Source organism: Lepisosteus platostomus, chromosome 6, assembly GCF_059453375.1.
Source record: "Lepisosteus platostomus isolate fLepPlt1 chromosome 6, fLepPlt1.hap1, whole genome shotgun sequence".
Classification (NCBI taxonomy): domain Eukaryota; kingdom Metazoa; phylum Chordata; class Actinopteri; order Semionotiformes; family Lepisosteidae; genus Lepisosteus; species Lepisosteus platostomus.
The window spans coordinates 15,000,436-15,019,947 of record NC_142616.1 but is presented as its reverse complement, the minus strand read 5'-3'; the positions used below and the strand labels follow the sequence as shown (position 1 = coordinate 15,019,947).

General features: G+C 48.8%; 1 protein-coding gene and 1 non-coding gene across 7 annotated transcripts; one reads left to right on the top strand and one right to left on the bottom strand.

Annotated features, from left to right (window-relative positions):
• Positions 1-973: 973 nt before the first annotated feature.
• Positions 974-1,080, bottom strand: LOC148660536 (U6 spliceosomal RNA). The gene has a single exon (XR_015939936.1). It is a non-coding gene; the product is annotated as a U6 spliceosomal RNA (small nuclear RNA).
• A 373-nt stretch (positions 1,081-1,453) lies between these two features.
• Positions 1,454-18,052, top strand: LOC148660535 (butyrophilin subfamily 1 member A1-like). Of its 6 annotated transcripts, none has more exons than XM_088634362.1 (14): positions 1,454-2,917; positions 3,035-3,128; positions 4,141-4,256; positions 5,314-5,388; positions 6,581-6,916; positions 7,771-8,052; positions 9,071-9,178; positions 10,347-10,364; positions 10,906-10,932; positions 11,390-11,422; positions 12,659-12,685; positions 14,416-14,442; positions 15,952-15,978; positions 16,184-18,052. In XM_088634362.1, exons 4-14 carry the CDS (start codon positions 5,316-5,318, stop codon positions 16,708-16,710), a joined length of 1,485 nt encoding a protein of 494 aa, XP_088490488.1. In that variant the 5' UTR covers positions 1,454-2,917; positions 3,035-3,128; positions 4,141-4,256; positions 5,314-5,315; the 3' UTR covers positions 16,711-18,052. The 6 variants fall into 6 exon arrangements, with proteins under 6 accessions (XP_088490488.1, XP_088490486.1, XP_088490489.1 ...); XM_088634360.1 differs by having other exon boundaries at positions 3,874-4,256; XM_088634361.1 differs by having other exon boundaries at positions 1,455-2,917; positions 4,141-4,193.
• The last annotated feature ends 1,460 nt before the right edge of the window (positions 18,053-19,512 follow it).

Sequence of the window (19,512 nt, the reverse complement as noted above, 5' to 3'; positions counted from 1 at the left end):
TCTGGGAGATGTCTTTGCAGCAGAGAGACTGACAGCCGTGGACCGTCCAATGGCAAGGGAGCCCGTGGGGAAGGCGGGACTTCCTCTCTGCAGGATTCAGGCCCGGCCCTGAGGAAGGAGGGGAGGAGTTTTAGTCCTTCAGACACAGACACTCAGAGCGACCTGCTGTTGTTCGACTGCAGTCGCTTCTCCAGCAGGACCGGTGCTTCATGAACTCGTGGACTGAGCAGCGTTTCTCTGAGTGCAGACAGAGCTCCTGGTGTAGAATGAAATATCCACCACTGTAAACAGCAGGGCTGTGACAGCGACCAAGCAGGATCGGGGCTCCAGGCAGCAGAAGAGACCAGAAGGCCTGTTCACTGTAATTAACTGGATCAGGGTTGATCAGGACAAGCGCTCATGGCACAAGCTTTAAAGAAGAGGAGGGTGATACTGACTTTCCTTCATCTCTGTGTCTTCTCTTCTGTTCTCTCTCCTCCTGTCTTCAGTCTCTGTATAGATTTTGTGCTCTGTTACTGTCGAGCATTAACCCTTGATTATGGTTTTTAAGATTTATTATAAAGTTAATTAACCAGAATAAGCCATAATAAATCCCTTTGATCACTGTGTTTACCTGACTCTTCACCTGCCTGTGTGTAAATATCACCTCAGACACCCCCCTGTCCCAGGCCCTGAGGAAGGCACTCAGGATGTGATCAGCAAACGCTATTAGACTTCATGGCCGCCTGGATCACAACAATATAGTCTCATTTCACAGAGAGAATAGAACTTCACCTCCTTTTCCAGCTTTCCAGTATTATACCAGGAGTGTAAATTGGATTTACATCTACTGAGTGATAGGAGCTGCTGCAGACATTTCTCCAGTCAACATAGAAAGGAAACTGTCCTGCACCTCACTTCACACTGACGCCCCTCAAACACTGCAATATGTTCAGTAACTGCCCGTCTCTTCCATTATAATAGAAAGAAGGACAAAAATATGGAACGCTTCACGAATTTGCGTGTCATCCTTGCGCAGGGGCCATGCTAATCTTCTCTGTATCGTTCCAATTTTAGTATATGTGCTGCCGAAGCGAGCACGACATACAAGTCTGTGCGGGCGGTATTTATTGCAGGGCACATGAGCTATGTCCCCACATATGGTGAGTACTGTAGTTCAGAATTCATGCCTAATATTACACATTAACATTTATTATCAGTATTGTGTTTCAACACAATCTTTCTTCAGCATGTCTCAATTCAGAGATGGTATTTTCTTACTATTCAGAACCTTTAAAAAAAATGTTTTTTCACGGAGGCAGCAGAGAACTCTGGGAGATATCCGTGCAGCAGAGAGACTGACAGCCGTGGACCGTCCAATGGCAAGGGAGCCCGTGGGGAAGGCGGGACTTCCTCTCTGCAGGATTCAGGCCCGGCCCTGAGGAAGGAGGGGAGGAGTTTTAGTCCTTCAGACACAGACACTCAGAGCGACCTGCTGTTGTTCGGCTGCGGTCGCTTCTCCAGCAGGAGCGGTGCTTCACGAACTCGTGGACTGAGCAGCTCCTGTTCAGCGACTCGTGCTAAAGCGTAACTAAATGACTGTTGTTGTAAATGTGGGGGAAGTGAAAGTGAACCAGTGAGTCGCAGGAAACCTGCCCGAGGCAGCAGAGGGAACTGAAAACTGTAGAGCGGTAGAGTAGTACATTAGTTTATAGCTCTGTGCTCATGTACACTGGCTTCCTGATTCGCACTCTCCTCTCAGGACGTACACATAGAACAGCAGACTACCCCACACAATGTAGACGTTACATTTCAAACATAGTAAATAATAACAACCAGAATGAACTGAGTGCTTTAATCAGGCTGGGAGGGAAGTCCCGATGTTCAGCAAAACCCCTCCCGCCACAAAAGGAATGTGACCTCCGGGGGTGGGATAGCTCAGTGTTTGAGCTTGGCAGCAGTGTACAGAGGTTTGTGTGTACTGAGTATACTGAGGACTGCGTGGCAGGGGGAGAAGGAAGTAGTGTGTTTCTGACACTGCACAGCGCCCCGGGGAAAGTTCAAACACTCTTTTTCCAAAGGAACACAACTCCCATGAGATCAGAATTTATTTGACATTTGTTTTCACTTTGTAACGCACAACCTCCGACGTCATTTCAGCAGGTGAACACCTGGAAAAATGGGTTGGATAAGTGTTCACACCCCTCAGGAAGAGCAATGGTAAATCAGCTCCGGTGTGACCTATTACCTCCCACATCACACAACAAGCCAATCAGCCTCCCCCCCCCCCCCCCCCCGTTCAACTGGAGCGGTTCTGATGACTTCAGAACAGAAGCAGCCCTTCCTGTCGCTCTCCTCTGCTGGGTAGTGTGTCCCCAGGTGAAGACACAACTGTGCCAACAAGGTCAAATGTCCTCTGGGACAATGTGGAAAGGCACAGACCGGGAGATGGATTTGAAAAGATTGCAGAGGCCGTACATCTCTGTCGGAACGCAGTCGAGAGCATCGTTAAGAAGTGAGAGGAGTTTGGCACCACCCAGACCCTGTCTAGTTCAGGCCGTCAGTCCCTACCAGATGACCAGGCCAGAAGGAGTCTGATCAGAGAGGCCGCTAGGAGACCAGTGGCAACTTTGAAAGAGCTGCAGGCCTTCACTGCTTGGCTTCGTGACTGGGCAAACTGCACCTGTGACGGCAAAATATCCCCGGCACTCCACGGATCGGCCTTATCTCTTCCACGTAGGGATCGAATCAGTTATTGCTGCACTTTACAGGAGATCGTCCATATCCACCCAGCTTCGTTCGATTCATCATGCGAGGCACCTCTTCAGCCTGATCCAGTTACAGAAAAAATATCCACACTCCCACAGTGGTGGTGGTCTCCCTGGATGCAGAGGATGCAAGATATCAGATGGGGAACTGCGTAACCGCTCATCAACTGGTACAGTGAGCGATGCTCCCTCTGATTTTTAATGGCCTCTGTGCGCAAAAATTTCAGGTTGTGCAAATGTTTTCCCCTTTTTTTTGAAATTGTTAACCTGAAATTCTTTTAATACAGTCATTCTCATAGAAGCATGGAGATCCAAAAGACCGGGACAGCGATTCGATGAGCCACGTCACAGAGAGAGTGTGGAACGAGCATGAGCAGTGAGGTACGAGACTACGAGAGCAGAGATATCGATGATCGAGTAGCAATAATAATGCACACAGCCAAGTTGGGCCTCAATTGTCTCCTGTGGTCAATTGGGCATTTTTCAATTGACGACCATGTTTATTTTATTATTGGCATGTTTTTTGGGGGAATTTAATTTTTTTTTATGCGCAGTTCAATTTCCTATGCCGGCTGATTTCGTAACCTGTGTGCGCACGCACACGCGCGCAGCTTAGAGGGGACATTGACAGTGAGATAATTGATTTCACTTCCTTTGACGACACCAGGTAGCCCATTGACAATTAAACCAGGTTCCCTCCTTGCCCCTGCTCTCAACGAGCAGCTGCTTGCTTTCCTAGTTGCTCCCCTGCTTCACAAATTCCTGCCTTCCTCCCTCCCCCGCCCAGGGCTGAACAGGCCTGGCTCCGGCTTGTCCCGGGAGACGTGTGTATCTGCACGGAAGCCTGTTAGAGCCAGGGAGGAGGAATATTTTTTAAACAAGATAGTAAAATGAGACACCTCTTTTCGTTTAAACATGATAACATTGCATTAAAGCACGATAATTCATTTGGGAACAATATTGCCTACTATATTCATACCTCGCATTATGTAGGCAATAACATCATCCCACACTACGTTGTATCGTGCTTTAACAACAGAAGAAAAACCTCACACTCCACAAAATAAATATGTATATTTTCTCCCTGCCTCTAATAAGCCTCGGCATATCTGTGCTTCGTGTGCAGGCTGATTTGAATACCCAGAGTCCTCGGCCTGCTGTCTCCGCCGTGTCTCTGACGGCAGGCAGGCTGTGAGCTGGAGGGGTGTGGGAATGTGGCTCTGCAGGCTGGGCGGGGCTGAGCTGGCCAAACAGGTCTGCTCTGCTACAGCGAGGGCAGGGAGTGAATTGTGTACCTGGACTAGTCAACACTACAGTCAGGTACCGCTCACAGTACTGGGGATTATACTGGAGAGGAGGCTTCACCTTTCAATTCATAGCCATCTCTCTACAGCTGCCACAGAGCCACATTGCAGAGACACTGATCCGGGAGCTGGACTGTGTGAGGTCAGTGCTGAAGAGGGGTGAGAGGACAAGACTGAAGCTGCTGTGTGCTGGAGTGACAGTGAGGTCAGTCAGATACAGCAGTGTGTGAGTGATCAGTCAGTCAGGACTGAAGCTGCTGTGTGCTGGAGGGACAGTGAGATCAGTCAGATACAGCAGTGTGTGAGTGATCAGTCAGTCAGGACTGAAGCTGCTGTGTGCTGGAGGGACAGTGAGATCAGTCAGATACAGCAGTGTGTGAGTGATCAGTCAGTCAGGACTGAAGCTGCTGTGTGCTGGAGTGACAGTGAGGTCAGTCAGATACAGCAGTGTGTGTGTGATCAGTCAGTCAGGACTGAAGCTGCTGTGTGCTGGAGAGACAGTGAGATCAGTCAGATACAGCAGTGTGTGAGTGATCAGTCAGTCAGGACTGAAGCTGCTGTGTGCTGGAGGGACAGTGAGATCAGTCAGATACAGCAGTGTGTGAGTGATCAGTCAGTCAGGACTGAAGCTGCTGTGTGCTGGAGGGACAGTGAGATCAGTCAGATACAGCAGTGTGTGAGTGATCAGTCAGTCAGGACTGAAGCTGCTGTGTGCTGGAGTGACAGTGAGGTCAGTCAGATACAGCAGTGTGTGTGTGATCAGTCAGTCAGGACTGAAGCTGCTGTGTGCTGGAGTGACAGTGAGATCAGTCAGATACAGCAGTGTGTGAGTGATCAGTCAGGACTGAAGCTGCTGTGTGCTGGAGGGACAGTGAGATCAGTCAGATACAGCAGTGTGTGAGTGATCAGTCAGGACTGAAGCTGCTGTGTGCTGGAGTGACAGTGAGATCAGTCAGATACAGCAGTGTGTGAGTGATCAGTCAGGACTGAAGCTGCTGTGTGCTGGAGTGACAGTGAGATCAGTCAGATACAGCAGTGTGTGAGTGATCAGTCAGGACTGAAGCTGCTGTGTGCTAGAGTGACAGTGAGGTCAGTCAGATACAGCAGTGTGTGAGTGATCAGTCAGTCAGGACTGAAGCTGCTGTGTGCTGGAGTGACAGTGAGATCAGTCAGATACAGCAGTGTGTGAAAAAGCTGTTTTCTCCGCTGGGGCCTATTCCACTGAACAAAATTGATGAATCAGAATATCTTTTTTGTTTCAGACATGACGTCAGAGACAAAGATGTGGCTCCTTGCACTTCTGTCGCTTCTCCACAGAACTTCTGTCTCAGAAACAGGTACAGTCAGGAGGGACGTTGTGAGACAATATCAATTCTTCTGAGCTCCCGTCTCCAGAACGAAGTTAAAGGCAGTGAGGCTGTCTTGACCCTAGAGTATGTATCCATAGAAAATCCAGGGATGGATTCTGCACTAGAAACCCCAATTCATCACTGTGAGCTGGTGACTAAAGACCCTGGCTCTTAAAATTGAGGTCCTGACTTTTAGCGGTCATTGATCGGCGGTCTTAATAGTAGGGGTGTCTGCCCTGGTGTCCCACCTGAGCTCCACCTCAAACATCAGTTGGAATCCCTCTTTCCGATTCTACTCTCTCCACAAGACCTGTGTCTCAGGATCAGGTGCAGCAAGGAGAGACTCCTTTTCCCATTCAAATATCTCTTCAGTTTAATGGTCCCTGCCCCACAGAGCCCTCTGTTGCTCATGGTGTCCGGGTGAGGTCTGCGGAGAGGCCCCGGATCTGGTTCTGATGACTCTGCTGTCCCAGCAGGTTCAGTTTCGGCATGCCTAGTGGGTGCCTAGCAGACTCTGGTGGGTGGTGAGTGGGCCGAGTTGCCAGGCGGAGATCTGGAGAGACAGGAGAGGAGACGAGTGGAGTGCTATCTGTTTGAATGTTCTTCCTGTGTTTGCGTGGGATTCCTCCAGGTGCTCCAGCTTCTTCCCACTGTCCAAAGATAGCCCGTCATTTCAAGAGATCATACTGCATCGGGATCTACCAGTTTAGAGTGGCACAACAGTACATCGAACTATAGTTCTCGTGTGTCGTAGTACAGCATTTAATCCTAATGCAAACTCTAAAGACTGCTCACTAAATGAAGCCAGAGCATTTATCTTAGAAAACTGCTGACTGACTGGAAGGGCTGATTGGAGTGGCCTGGGAGAGAGATTACCAGGAGTTTCTGGAGACAGTCCAGGGGTTCCCTGACGGCCGGTGTGAGGAAGATCAGGGGAGAGGGAGAAGTCAGAGGTCACCGATCTTCGCTCCTCCTCAGTCACGTGCGAGGTTGAATCAGAGGGCAGATGTTTGACTTGGGCTGCCTAAACACTGCAGGAACAGCTATAAAGCAGAAACACAGAAAACAGTGCCTGGCTGACGCATGCGCTGTTTTGTTCCATAATGCCAGTGCAAGCTTGTCTCAGTGGGCTTTCTACATAGAAGAGTCTCATGCAGTCTGTGTGCTCTTTCTCTTTCAGAGACGTTTCAGGTTCTTGGTCCCCCTGCTCCTGTTGTTGTGTCCCCCGGTGAAGACGTCGTCCTGCCCTGTTCCCTCTCACCCAGCGTCAGCGCCCTGGACCAGGTGGTCAGGTGGTTGAGAGTCGGTCTCATAGTTCCCATCTGCTTGTACGCAAACCAGCAGTACATCCTGCAGGACCCGCTCTCCCCCTACTGGGGAAGGACTGAACTCTTCACGGCTGAGCTTGCCAGGGGCAATGTGTCTTTAATCCTGAGAGATGTGAGGCACTCCGACCGGGGACAGTACAAGTGTTTGGTAGAGTCTAAAGAAGCTGTGGTTGACCTGGGTGTGAGAGGTAAGGGTGTCAACTCACTCACAGTTTGGTTTCCTGCCTGATGACAGAATAACATTTGAGATGTGTGGGATCGAGCACACTATTGTCCAGCATGTCTCTGATGATTCATACGTACAGCTGTGTACCTTCAGGTACATATCCCAATATATGGGCTGTGGTACCATATGCTTCACAATAAGGGTGGTGGGAGTGTGGAACAAGCCACCCAGCTATGTGGTTGAAGTTCATATCCTGTTGTCTTTCAAGAAACCTCTGGATGATCCTTTCTAAATCAGTTTTAGTGATTGAAGGGATATATCATAATCGATTAAAATAAATATGTTACAATTTGAGCAATGAATGGCTCATGTGACCAGTGTTGTTGGTAGACCACTTAGTGGCACATTTCCAAGTCAGTGTCCCAGTGTAGCAGTGCCACAGGGACACTGTGCTGTAAAAGGTGCTGAGTTTCAAATGAAAGTGAGTCCTTGACCGCAGGTCAGTCCAGATCCCAGGACACCGTCAGTAAGAGTAGGGGTGTCCTGACTGCTGGTCAGTACAGATCCCAGGACATCGTCAGTAAGAGTAGGGGTGTCCTGACTGCTGGTCAGTACAGATTCCAGGACACTGTCAGTAAGAGTAGGGGTGTCCTGACTGCTGGTCAGTACAGATTCCAGGACACCGTCAGTAAGAGTAGGGGTATCCTGACTGCTGGTCAAAGCTGAAAAAGCACACTCAGATATATCATATTTCTGTTACAGGCATATGTTTTTAGGTTTTCTTTTTTGCTGTGACACATCTCGGTCAGAAGTTAGCAATGGGTCAGGTCAGCAATTGATTTCAGTGTATCTCTATCTGATGTCTCACACCCACAGCCCTGGGCTCCCAGCCCTCAGTGTCTCTCCACTCCCCTGGAGGAGGTCAGACCCAGCTGCTGTGCAGGTCAGAGGGCTGGTTCCCTGCACCTGCAGTGATCTGGACAGACAGGGATGGACATGATGTGACCTCACTGTCCAGCACCACAGTGGAGAAGGACAGTCAGGGGCTCCTCAGTGTCAGCAGCTACATCCCAGTCCAGCAGGAGTCCAACATCTTCTCCTGTCTGGTCAGAAGTGCCCAACCTGGGCCAGACTGGGGACCTCAGCTCCACATTCCCAGTAAGTACTGAGTATGAATATTGGAGCTCACCTGTAACACATCTAGTGTATCACAACCATCCATAATACATAAATAAGCCCATTCATCCATTTTCTCAAAATGTGATCTAATACAGGGTTGCGGGGGGAGCTGGAGTCTATCCCAGCTAGCAAGGGGCACAAGGCAGGATACACCCTGGACAGCACACCAGTCCATCCCAAGGCAGACAGACACAGACACACCCACATCGGGGCCAGTTTTCCTAGATGTCCAATAATCTACCAGCATGTGTTTAGACTGTGGGAGGAAACACAAGGGGAACATACAAACTCCACGCAGATAGCACCCCAGGAACTGATCCCAGGACCCAGGCAGTGTAAGGCAGCCATATCAACCACTGCACCTCCGTCCTGCTCATAATTGCCTCCTGTTATTCCTTACATCTTCAGAGCTTGATCTCTCTGGAACTCAGGAGCTGAGCAAGGCTGGGCCTGGGCAGTCCTGGCATGTCATAAATGTAAAGAAAACCTTGCTGCAACGGGCGTTGGCGGGCCAGTAGGGGGTGCTCTCTTCCATCTGCACTGGAATTTCCAAATCAGCACTGCAGTATAGTGAGAGGGGATACAGTGCTGAAGAGAAGGTGTTGTTCTTCCGATGGGAATGTTCTGCTGCTGGTCCTGACTTACCTGGTCATTAAAGATGCAGCTCCCAGGACAACAGATTGAAAGACTGGAGGTGTCAATCCTGACCTCCCAGCTAAACCCAAAACTGATCTTGTACTCTGACTTTCCCTAATATTCCCTTTTATTCCAGCTGTTCACGAAATGTTTCATTTTTCAAAATGATCCTGCCGTGAATCGGGGATATTGTTGTGCACATTGGCCACAAGGTGGAGCTTTGCTTCACTGGTGGATGAAATGGTCCTCATCTTTATCTGATGCTCTTTGGGGTGAAAAGTGCTCTACAGTGGGATTCATGATACTAGCCGATGGCTTGTCTGTCATTCCTGTGGGATCACATTCCTGTGCTGTTTTCCAGGAGACTTTTTCTCTGGACCCTCTGGATGGATGGTGGCTCTCTGTGTAACAGCAGCTGTGACTGTAGCAGCGTCAGCACTTCTGGTGATCCAGTGGAGGAGAATGGACAGTATGTGCTCATTATAGATGTGTGTCTGATTGTCTGTGTGAGGAGGGGTTTAAACACCACTGCATGACGGTTCACAAGCAGCACAGGACACCCTGCTCTTGAGAACAAGAGTTTCCATATGGCACTGTACAGATATCACGTAAAGAACTGTAGCCAACCCAATGATTTATCTTATCCAAGCAGGGTGGGCTATGTGCTGCTAAATACTCATTTCAGTCTGAGTAAGCATCAGTGCACAAGACTGCCTCCAGAATCAGCCCCTGCACTTAAAAACACCTCTCTCTCTTCAGATGCATCTAGTTCCGAGTTTTTGTCCGATGGATGTGTGTGATATCACCTGATATCCCTAAGGAATTGCTCTATGAATGGGCATCTTTGAGCATCCCATCTTCTTGACCACGCAGAGGGGCTCCTTTGTATTTCGAAAGCCCCGGAGAGCAGTGTGCAGAACTCTTACTCAGTGTGCTCATGTCACCCCACAAACACTGCCACAGAGTTCGACCTGCTGCTGAAAATGCTCTCACTAAAGGTGACGGGTGTTTTCCAAGAAAAAGGTTTCAGTATGAAGACTGATAGAACAGGGGGGCAAGTCTAATGGCTGCATGTCAAGAGCTCAATCCAGGCTCATCTCTACCAGGGATAACAGAGAAAGACAGAAGATCGCGTTCGTATTGCACATCTGATCCGTCGCGTGGAGCGTTTTGTAGAATTTCACAAGATGATGATGCTGAAGATGCGTTCTCATAGACCAGATGTCCTCTTTTTCAAAAGGTTCTAGCAGGACTATCTATGTGCCCTGGTTTGTTTAGAAAGAGGCGCATACAAGGGTGTTCAGGAGCCCTAACAGAGCTCATCTCCAGTAGAGCTGATCCCTGTGCATGACTCCTACTGTGGTCTGTGGGACCAGTAGGGGGCGCTCACCCTGTGGTCTGTGTGGGTCCTAATGCCTCTGTGTAGTGATTGGGGGTAAAATAATAATATACCACAGACAGTGTGAGTGCAGTACTTAGCACTGTAGTTCCTGCGCACTGGGCCTCAGTCTCCCCAGGGGCCTGTGGTAAGTGTAAGTATATATGAAGATTTTTAGGGCTGTTTAAGGTTAAAATGTTTTATCTCTTGTGGTCCTCATCCTGTGCCACTCACTCTAGTGTCTATGTTTTCTTACCAGGGGAGGAGAAACTGATAAGTAAGTATTTCAATAAAGACATCTGGAATGTTGTTTTTTTGTCAGTCTGTTGGAATTTCAGGCACGAGTCCCTGAAGTGTTTTTGAGGGTGAGTGAAGCTTCTTTTCTGGAAAAAAAGACCACACTGAGGTATTTTTGTTTACCTTCTTAGTGTATTTAAAGTAAGAAGAACGCTTCTGAACACAGTTACATATGCCACCGTGCATATTTAAAGCAGTATTTATCTGTCGTTATACAGCGGTCTCTATTTTCTAAGTAACCTCTTGTAATTATGGCCCCAGACTAGCTCTGTTGGTAGAGCACGAGACCCATAATCTCAAGGTAGTGGGTTTGTGTCACATGTCAGGTGCCAGGTCCTCCATGTTGGAGGTTGCGCACAAGGGTAACAACCCTGTCCTGTAAAAAAACAATATAAACTACATGCCGGAAGGCATAACAGGCAACATCCATCCATCTTGTTATTAATTCTGTGCTGGTATTGGGCAGTTAGGTACAGTGTGTAAGGAAACCTGAGTGTCATTGGTCATCTCCTTTCTTGCAGGCCTTCCTGTCATCCAGAGAGAACTGGGTAAGTCCTCCCTCCTCCTGGAGGAAGATGTGTCGCTGTCCTGGCCTGCTGGGTAGTTAGTAGATCGTGGATCCCAGCATCTTCTCCAGATGGCTCTTGAGGAAGCTGGGATCCGGGTCGGTGTCCTCTCCAGGGAGAGAGCAACCCGTGGTTCTGCCCTCTATCCTCTACATTACCCAGCCACCCTTTCTCTATCCACATCCTCTACTGGCCAATTAACCTGCCAGTATGTCTCCGGACTGTGGGAGGAAACTGGAGCACCAGGAGGGAGCCCACAGGAACACAAGGGTAACATACAAACTCCACATGGACAGCACCCCGGGTCCAGAACTGAGCCCAGAGCCCCAGCAATGTGAAGCAGCAGTGCTCACCCCTGCCCCACCACATAGATTAGTGAAAACTCTAAACAGAGTCATTCTTGAATGTCCTAAACAAGGATCCACTCTTCTCTTTACAGATGCCGTGAAGCGTGCCCCAATCCCCAAATCCCGTACGTATGCTGCTGGCATCCTGTCAACAGACTCTATGTCTCTGTGTTCCAGTCTGTGATTAACAGTGTCTGTATCTCTGTTCCAGTGTGTGTCTGTGACTAACTGTGTCTGTATCTCTGTGTTCAGTGTGTGTCTGTGACTAACAGTGTCTGTATCTCTGTGTTTCAGTGTGTGTCTGTGACTAACTGTGTCTGTATCTCTGTGTTCAGTGTGTGTCTATGATTAACAGTGTCTGGATCTCTGTGTTCCAGTGTATGTCTGTGATTAACAGTGTCTGTATCTCTGTGTTCAGTGCATGTCTGTGATTAACAGTGTCTGTATCTCTGTGTTCTAGTGTGTCTGTGATTAACAGTGTCTGTATCTCTGTGTTCAGTGTGTGTCTGTGATTAACAGTGTCTGTATCTCTGTGTTCTAGTGTGTGTCTGTGATTAACAATGTCTGTATCTCTGTGTTCAGTGTGTGTCTGTGATTAACAGTGTCTGTATCTCTGTGTTCAGTGTGTGTCTGTGATTAACAGTGTCTGGATCTCTGTGTTCAGTGTGTGTCTGTGATTAACAGTGTCTGGATCTCTGTGTTCCAGTGCGTGTCTGTGATTAACAGTGTCCGTATCTCTGTGTTCAGTGCATGTCTGTGATTAACAGTGTCTGTATCTCTGTGTTCTAGTGTGTCTGTAACTAACTGTGTCTGTATCTCTGTGTTCAGTGTGTGTCTGTGATTAACAATGTCTGTAACTCTGTGTTCAGTGTGTGTCTGTGATTAACAGTGTCTGTATCTCTGTGTTCAGTGTGTGTCTGTGATTAACAGTGTCTGGATCTCTGTGTTCAGTGTGTGTCTGTGATTAACAGTGTCTGGATCTCTGTGTTCCAGTGCGTGTCTGTGATTAACAGTGTCCGTATCTCTGTGTTCAGTGCATGTCTGTGATTAACAGTGTCTGTATCTCTGTGTTCTAGTGTGTCTGTAACTAACTGTGTCTGTATCTCTGTGTTCAGTGTGTGTCTGTGATTAACAATGTCTGTAACTCTGTGTTCAGTGTGTGTCTGTGATTAACAGTGTCTGTATCTCTGTGTTCAGTGTGTGTCTGTGATTAACAGTGTCTGTATCTCTGTGTTCTAGTGTGTCTGTGACCAACAGTGTGTGTATCTCTGTGTTCAGTGTGTGTCTGTGATTAACAGTGTCTGTATCTCTGTGTTCAGTGTGTGTCTGTGATTAACAGTGTCTGTATCTCTGTGTTTCAGAGTGGCAGTGGCTGTGCAGTGCTGCAGGTAGGTCTTTCTCCTTCTGAAGATAAAGGCACAGTAAATGATCTGCCATCAAAGACTCTTGTTCCTGGTGTCGTGTCAGTGTTCCTGGCCCAGGCCCAGGGAGGTGCTCACCCCATCACCACAGTGTGTCAGTCAGGGGAAGACAAGGGCTGCCCCCTGTGAACATTGTCTTAAAACTACATCTCCCAGAATACACTGTACTCTCTGAACCAGTTGTTCCCAGTCTTGGTCCTGGTGACCCACACGCCTGTTGGTTTTTGTTCCAGCCGAGCCCGTAGTCAAACCCTGAATTGGCTGAAGAAGAATGTGATTACTGTGAACTGTTTCTGCCCAGATCTTTAACAGGTCAGGGCTTTAATTGTTGTATTTTCTAAGTGAGATAAAATTCCAAACTTGCGATATCCTGGTATCCGTTAGGTATCACAAGAGCCAGTGGTTTGGCTGGGAGGGACTCTTTTGTTGCGCAAATCTGGCTCCATCATCCACTTGCACTGGTTGAAAAAGAACAATCACCTCTTTCAGAAAGCTTTTATTTTGATGGTCGTTTCATAATGTGTTAGCACCTGTACAGATTGTGAGAATGTTTAGTGTTTTGAGATGCCTTTCTTTGAAATAGAGTTTATTTTGATAGAAAAAAAAAATCTTGGTATCAGTTAGAGAAGTGGTCTGGCATTTTGAGAATGTCACTCCATCTCCCTGTGTGGGAAAGCCCTGCAGGACTGTCCATGGGCAGTGACTCACCTGGGTCTGGGTGAGCTGCAGAGGCCGTTGGCTTAGTATGAGGGATCCAGATAAGAGCTGCGTCATGTGGAGAATCTTTGAAGTGCAAGTTCTCAGTCAGTTCTCGGTTTGTGACTAGCCCATTTTATTTGAGATCATATAATTTCCCTGGTTTCATAAACAGTTTCCCGGGCAGAACAGTCAGGGCCAGGGAAGGATTGTCATAAAACTGGGCTGTTTTCTCCTTGAAAGTGTGAAATACTGAAATACAGGATGGACAGTCCTGCCTGCATCTGCTCACATCTGAAGAAGTTTTAAATGTTTATCACATTCATTTAAAAATAGAGTGTAGTAGATCCTACAGGGGAGGCATGGTGGGGCAGTGGTTATCATTGCTGTCTCGCAGCGCTGGGACCCTGGGTTCAATTCCTAGGGTACCATCTGTGTGGAGTTTGCATGCTCTCCCCTGTTCATGTGAGTTTCGTCCCCGTGCTCTGGTTTCCTCCCACAGTCCACATGCTGGGAGGTTAATGGGAAAATTGGCCCTGCAGTGAGTGGTAAATTACCCAGAATGCTATGTGAACGCTGTGTGGAGTGGACCCTGAGGTGAGACACCTTCGTCCACTGGGAAGCGTCTTCTTTGGGTGCAGTGCTGTGTCAGTGCAAATGTGTGCACATCAGTGTTGTCTTTCCACAGATTGTGCCCCCACAAACAACGTCTTCACAGCGCGCTTCATCAGGCTCACTCATTCACTGTCTTACTGCCGACACAAGTGTGCTTTGAACACTTTTAAGGAAGTAGCATGGCAGCACGTTGAAAGTAATGTACTGTAGCTATTTACCGTGTATCAGGAATGTGATGTATACAGGACAGATACTGTGGCCCTTCTCATCTGTCCGCAATTGCATGACCTGCTGGCCAGAGCCGATATCTTACCTATGCTGGTCAGTGTCCAGTGTCCACTAGCGTCCTACGGCTCAGTGCTGACTCTCTCCTGTCGCCCTTACAGATGAAGAGAGGCCCATTCCAGAACTGCGTAAGTACACCGTGCAGGAAAGCACAACTTCTGACGGCTGACAGGGACGATCGTATCACCAGTCACCAGCTCTCTGTTGTGAACCGCATTCCTACGAGCACCCCTCGCCGCCACCACCCGCGCACTAATGAATCAGTTGTCATTCCTCACGCTCTTCCCTATTTATACCCTCTCACTCCGCTCAGTCCCCGCTCACTATTGAGAATAACCCTTGGCTTTCTCTTCTGCGTGTAAGCTCCACTCGACTTGATTTCTGGCCCCCCAACCTTGTTTTCCTCCCGCTTCGCCTTCGTATCGTCTCTCGTTTTGGATTCGGATACTCTCGACCTGACTCTTGGGATACCCGACCTAGCTCTCCTCCCTCGACTACGACGTTTGCCTTTTGCCTTTGGGATTTGGACGACCATCAGTAGCTACCTACAGTCTCAGTGCCGCATAGGGTCCCACCAGGTGCTCCTGACGCCATCCCTGACACTCTTCTATATCCCATCTCCTGTCACCAGCTTCCGGACCATCCGTGTCTCCAGCTGCTTGAGCTTGTCCCTCTGTCCTGGGTTTCAGGACTATTTCACTGGACACAAGATCTACACATGCAGCTGAAGGCCTTGTGAGACTCTTCTCCCCTCTTGTCTAATCTTCTTCTGGTTTACTAGCCAATTTAGACTCTGATTTTCATTCTGCTGGAACGGTGATGGTAGATTTCTGTACTGCGGGCATGAGCTTTCACAGTCTGCACAGATAAGCGGATTGGTGTAATTAGTCTTTGAATGGTTATCTACTACAGACAGTACTGACCGCCAGACCCGTCAGCACTGACTGTACTGACATCGTACGTCATACGGCGCGGAGTCCAGTGTGTGTCTGTGACTATTAGTGTCTGTATCTCTGTGTTCTGTGTGTGTCTGTGACTAACAGTGTCTGTATCTCTGTGTTCAGTGTGTCTGTGATCAACAGTGTCTGTATCTCCGGGTTCAGTGTGTGTCTGTGATTAACAGTGTCTGTATCTCTGTGTTCAGTGTGTGTCTGTGATCAACAGTGTCTGTATCTCTGTGTTCAGTGTGTGTCTGTGATTAACAGTGTCTGTATCTCTGTGTTCAGTGTGTGTCTGTGATTAACGGTGTCTGTATCTCTATATTCAGTGTGTGTCTGTGACTAACAGTGTCTGTATCTCTGTGTTCTGTGTGTGTCTGTGATCAACAGTGTCTGTATCTCTGTGTTCCAGTGTGCGTCTGTGATTAACAATGTCTGTATCTCTGTGTTCAGTGTGTGTCTGTGACTAACAGTGTCTGTATCTCTATGTTCAGTGTGTGTCTGTGACTAACAGTGTCTGTATCTCTGTGTTCAGTGTGTGTTTGTGATCAACAGTGTCTGTATCTCTGTGTTCAGTGTGTCAGTGATTAACAGTGTCTGTATCTCTGTGTTCAGTGTGTGTCTGTGACTAACAGTGTCTGTATCTGTGTGTTCCAGTGTGTGTCTGTGATTAACGGTGTCTGTATCTCTGTGTTTCAGAGTGGCAGTGGCTGCGCAGTGCTGCAGGTAGGTCCCATCTGCTAAACACACAGCACTCACTCTGCTGTTGTCACACACTACGGTAGTTTTAAACTCCTGGTGTCGGGGGTTTTTGAGACCAGTCCCAGTGGTGGGTGAGTGGGTGGGTGTATGTTACCAGCACTGGATGGCTGGATAGCTCACAGACCAGAGATTCCCAGTCCTCCTGACCTCTCCTGTTTCATCCCCACAGCGGATGTGACTCTGGCCCCTGACACTGCTCACTGTAATCTGTCCCTGTCTGAGGACGGGAGGAGAGTGAGCCTGGGACAGGAGCAGGACCTTCCTCCCAGCCCACAGAGATTCGATTCCCAGCCCTGTGTCCTGGCCAGGCAGGGCTTCACCTCTGGGAGACACTACTGGGAGGTGGAGATGAATGACTGGTGGAGAACAGGAGTGAGCAGAGAGTCTGCAGAGAGGAAGGGAGACTTCAGCTTCTCTCCTCAGACAGGGTCCTGGGCTCTGGGCTGGGATTATCCTCAGCTCTCTGCTCTCACTGACCCTAAAACCAATATTCCTTGGAGGCAGCAGCCCAGGAGGCTGGGGGTGTGTGTGGATATCGAGGAGAGACAGGTCTCCTTTTACAATGCGGAGTTCAGGACTCACATCTACACTTTCACTGACATGGTCTTGAATCAGGGGGAGAAGATCTATCCCGTCTTCTGTACCTTCAATCATAAAACCCTCGTGCTGGTGCCTCCTGCCAGCTATATAGACTAAACACAGCCAGGGTGATCTCAGTCATAGCTCTTATTATCCTTTATCCAGTGTCAAGGGTGCACGTATCCCAGCAGTGGGAATGTTCATGCAGAAACCATGATGGTCAGACCGTCATTGCTTGTCTGGTCTGCGCTGGTTCTGTTCTCCAGTTCACTTCAAAGCTGCGGCTGGCTACACCCAAATACAGGAAGCCAGTGAAATAAGCGTGAGAGATCTATTGATCTATTGATCGCCAAAGGCGAGGGAGAGAGTTAAAGGCACAGAAATGTCACCTGTATTACTGTTCGTTATCTCTCTCCACTGCTGATGGGTGAAAGGCTTTTTCATTGTCTGGAGTGGAAATTGTAGCTGCTCGATATGGGTTTTTTTTGCGGTTGTGTTTTGGGGTCGGGGATGCTGAAATGCAAATCTGTGCTACCCTCTCCCAGGCTCCTATGTGTGGTGCAGGGATTTTTTGAAAGGAGTCTGTTAATTGAAATGTGATATTTTCCTTTGTTATTATTGTATTTATAGCAGAGGAGAGATCTCTGGGGGGGAAGCAGGGTGACGTAGTGGTCAGCATTGCTGTCTGGCTGCGCTGGGGCCCTGAGTTCAGTTCCTGAGGTGCTGTCTGTGTGGAGTTTGCATGTTCTCCACCCCCGTTCAAGGGGGTTTTCTCCAGCCCAAAGACGAATGGGCTTCTGGGTAATGTGGCCCTGGTGTGAGTGTGTGTAATCTGTGTCTGAATAAAGTGGTTAGGAAAGGATGGATGAGATCCGTCAAGTTCTGTAAAGGTGTGCTCACGTCTCAGGGTTATCGGTCAGTGCGAGCAGGTCCGGACCGAGTGCTGACCAGCAGACGTCCTGCCTCGCTGGGTGTGGAACTCCGGCCCTGCACTCGTGTCTGGAGCAGAGCAGAGGGGAAACGGGGAGGGACAAGAAGCAGAGAAGAAAGATTCATCTCTGCAACAAATTCCACCATAAAACTCCTCAATGAACAGAACTCAAATTTAATATAGGAAAGCAGCTATATTTCTCATATTGGTCGATTTCCCTTTTTAAAAGCATCCTTAATGGTATGTTTGCCTTCTTTCAGCGTCGGTCCAGTGTGTGGGCTCACCGGTGGAGGATTACTGTATGTATTTCTGAGAATGGGCTTATTTTTCAGCAGTAAAGATTTGCATCTACCTCTGAGAGTCAAGTTAGTCAGAGTCCTTGAGCTCTGGAGTGGACTGTAAATCTGTAGATCTGTAAATATGATTTTGTGTGTTGTGGATTTTGTAAAGCTTTGATCAATGAATACTTGTTTTCTAACACAATGCCTTGTAATTATTATTCACAGAACAATAAAGCTCTTAAGTGAACGTGCTGGATAATTCTTGACCAGTGGGGCTGTTTCAGTGTTTGCATTGAATAGCTTTTAGAATTTGCTTGCTGATGTCAGGACTGTTATAGCCTGACTGTTCTTGCACCCCTGTTATAAGGAGTTACAATGAAAGTTCAGCTGGGGTGACAGCAGCCAAATTCAATCAGCCTCAGCTGTCCTAAATCAAAATCTTTCTGCAGCCGTATCACCTTGCAACTCACAGCAGGCAGCCCACTGGAGCTCAGCAGGTGTGAGTCTGGTCAGTACCTGGAGGGGAGAATCCTGGGAAAAGCTGTGGTTGCTGCTGGAAGAGGTGTTAGTGGGGCCAGTAGGGGGCGCTCACCCTGCAGTCTATGTGGGTCCTAATGCCCCAGTATAGTGATGGGGACACTATACTGTACAAAAGGCGCCATCCTTCGTATGAGACTTAAAACAGAAGTCCTGACTCTCTGTGGTCATTAAAAATCCTAGGGTGTTTCTCGAAAAGAGTAGAGGTGTTACCCCAGAGTCCTGGTCAAATTTCCCCCTGGCCTTTACCAGTCATGTCCTCCTAATAACCCCCCTCTCTGAACTGGCTTCATCACTCTGCTCTCCTCCCCACTGAGAGCTGGTGTGTGTGAGCAGACTGGTGGTGGAGAGGATCCCCTTTACCTGTAAAGCACTTTGAGTGGAGTGTCCAGGAGAATTCTATATAAGTGTAAGGATTATTATTTCCTGATGTCATTTCCATCACCTTCAGTTTCAAACTGAACTGGGGCTGGATACTCCTATACTAACTGGATTGGGGCTCTCCAGGACCAGGGCTGGGGTCCCTGTACTGACTGAATCAGAGATCTCCAGGACCAGGGCTGGTGTCCCTGTACTGACTGGATCAGAGATCTCCAGGACCAGGGCTGGGGTCCCTGCACTGACCGGATCAGAGATCTCCAGGACCAGGGCTGGGGTCCCTGCACTGACTGGATCAGAGATCTCCAGGACCAGGGCTGGGGTCCCTGCACTGACTGGATCAGAGATCTCCAGGACCAGGGCTGGGGTCCCTGTACTGACTGAATCAGAGATCTCCAGGACCAGGGCTGGTGTCCCTGTACTGACCGGATCAGAGATCTCCAGGACCAGGGCTGGGGTCCCTGCACTGACTGGATCAGAGATCTCCAGGACCAGGGCTGGGGTCCCTGCACTGACTGCATCAGAGATCTCCAGGACCAGGGCTGGGGTCCCTGTATTGACTGAATCAGAGATCTCCAGCACCAGGGTTGGGGTCCCTGCACTGACTGGATCAGAGATCTCCAGGACCAGGGCTGGGGTCCCTGCACTGACTGCATCAGAGATCTCCAGGACCAGGGCTGGGGTCCCTGCACTGACTGCATCAGAGATCTCCAGGACCAGGGCTGGGGTCCCTGCACTGACTGGATCAGAGATCTCCAGGACCAGGGCTGGGGTCCCTGTATTGACTGAATC

Excerpts from the sequence above, each read along its gene's own strand:
- LOC148660535 (XM_088634363.1), top strand. The coding sequence starts at position 5,316 with ATGACGTCAGAGACAAAGATGTGGCTCCTTGCACTTCTGTCGCTTCTC. Across the intron at positions 6,917-7,770 it reads GGTTGACCTGGGTGTGAGAG|CCCTGGGCTCCCAGCCCTCA; the intron begins GTAAGGGTGTCA and ends TCACACCCACAG. Across the intron at positions 11,423-12,658 it reads TGCCCCAATCCCCAAATCCC|AGTGGCAGTGGCTGTGCAGT; the intron begins GTACGTATGCTG and ends TCTGTGTTTCAG.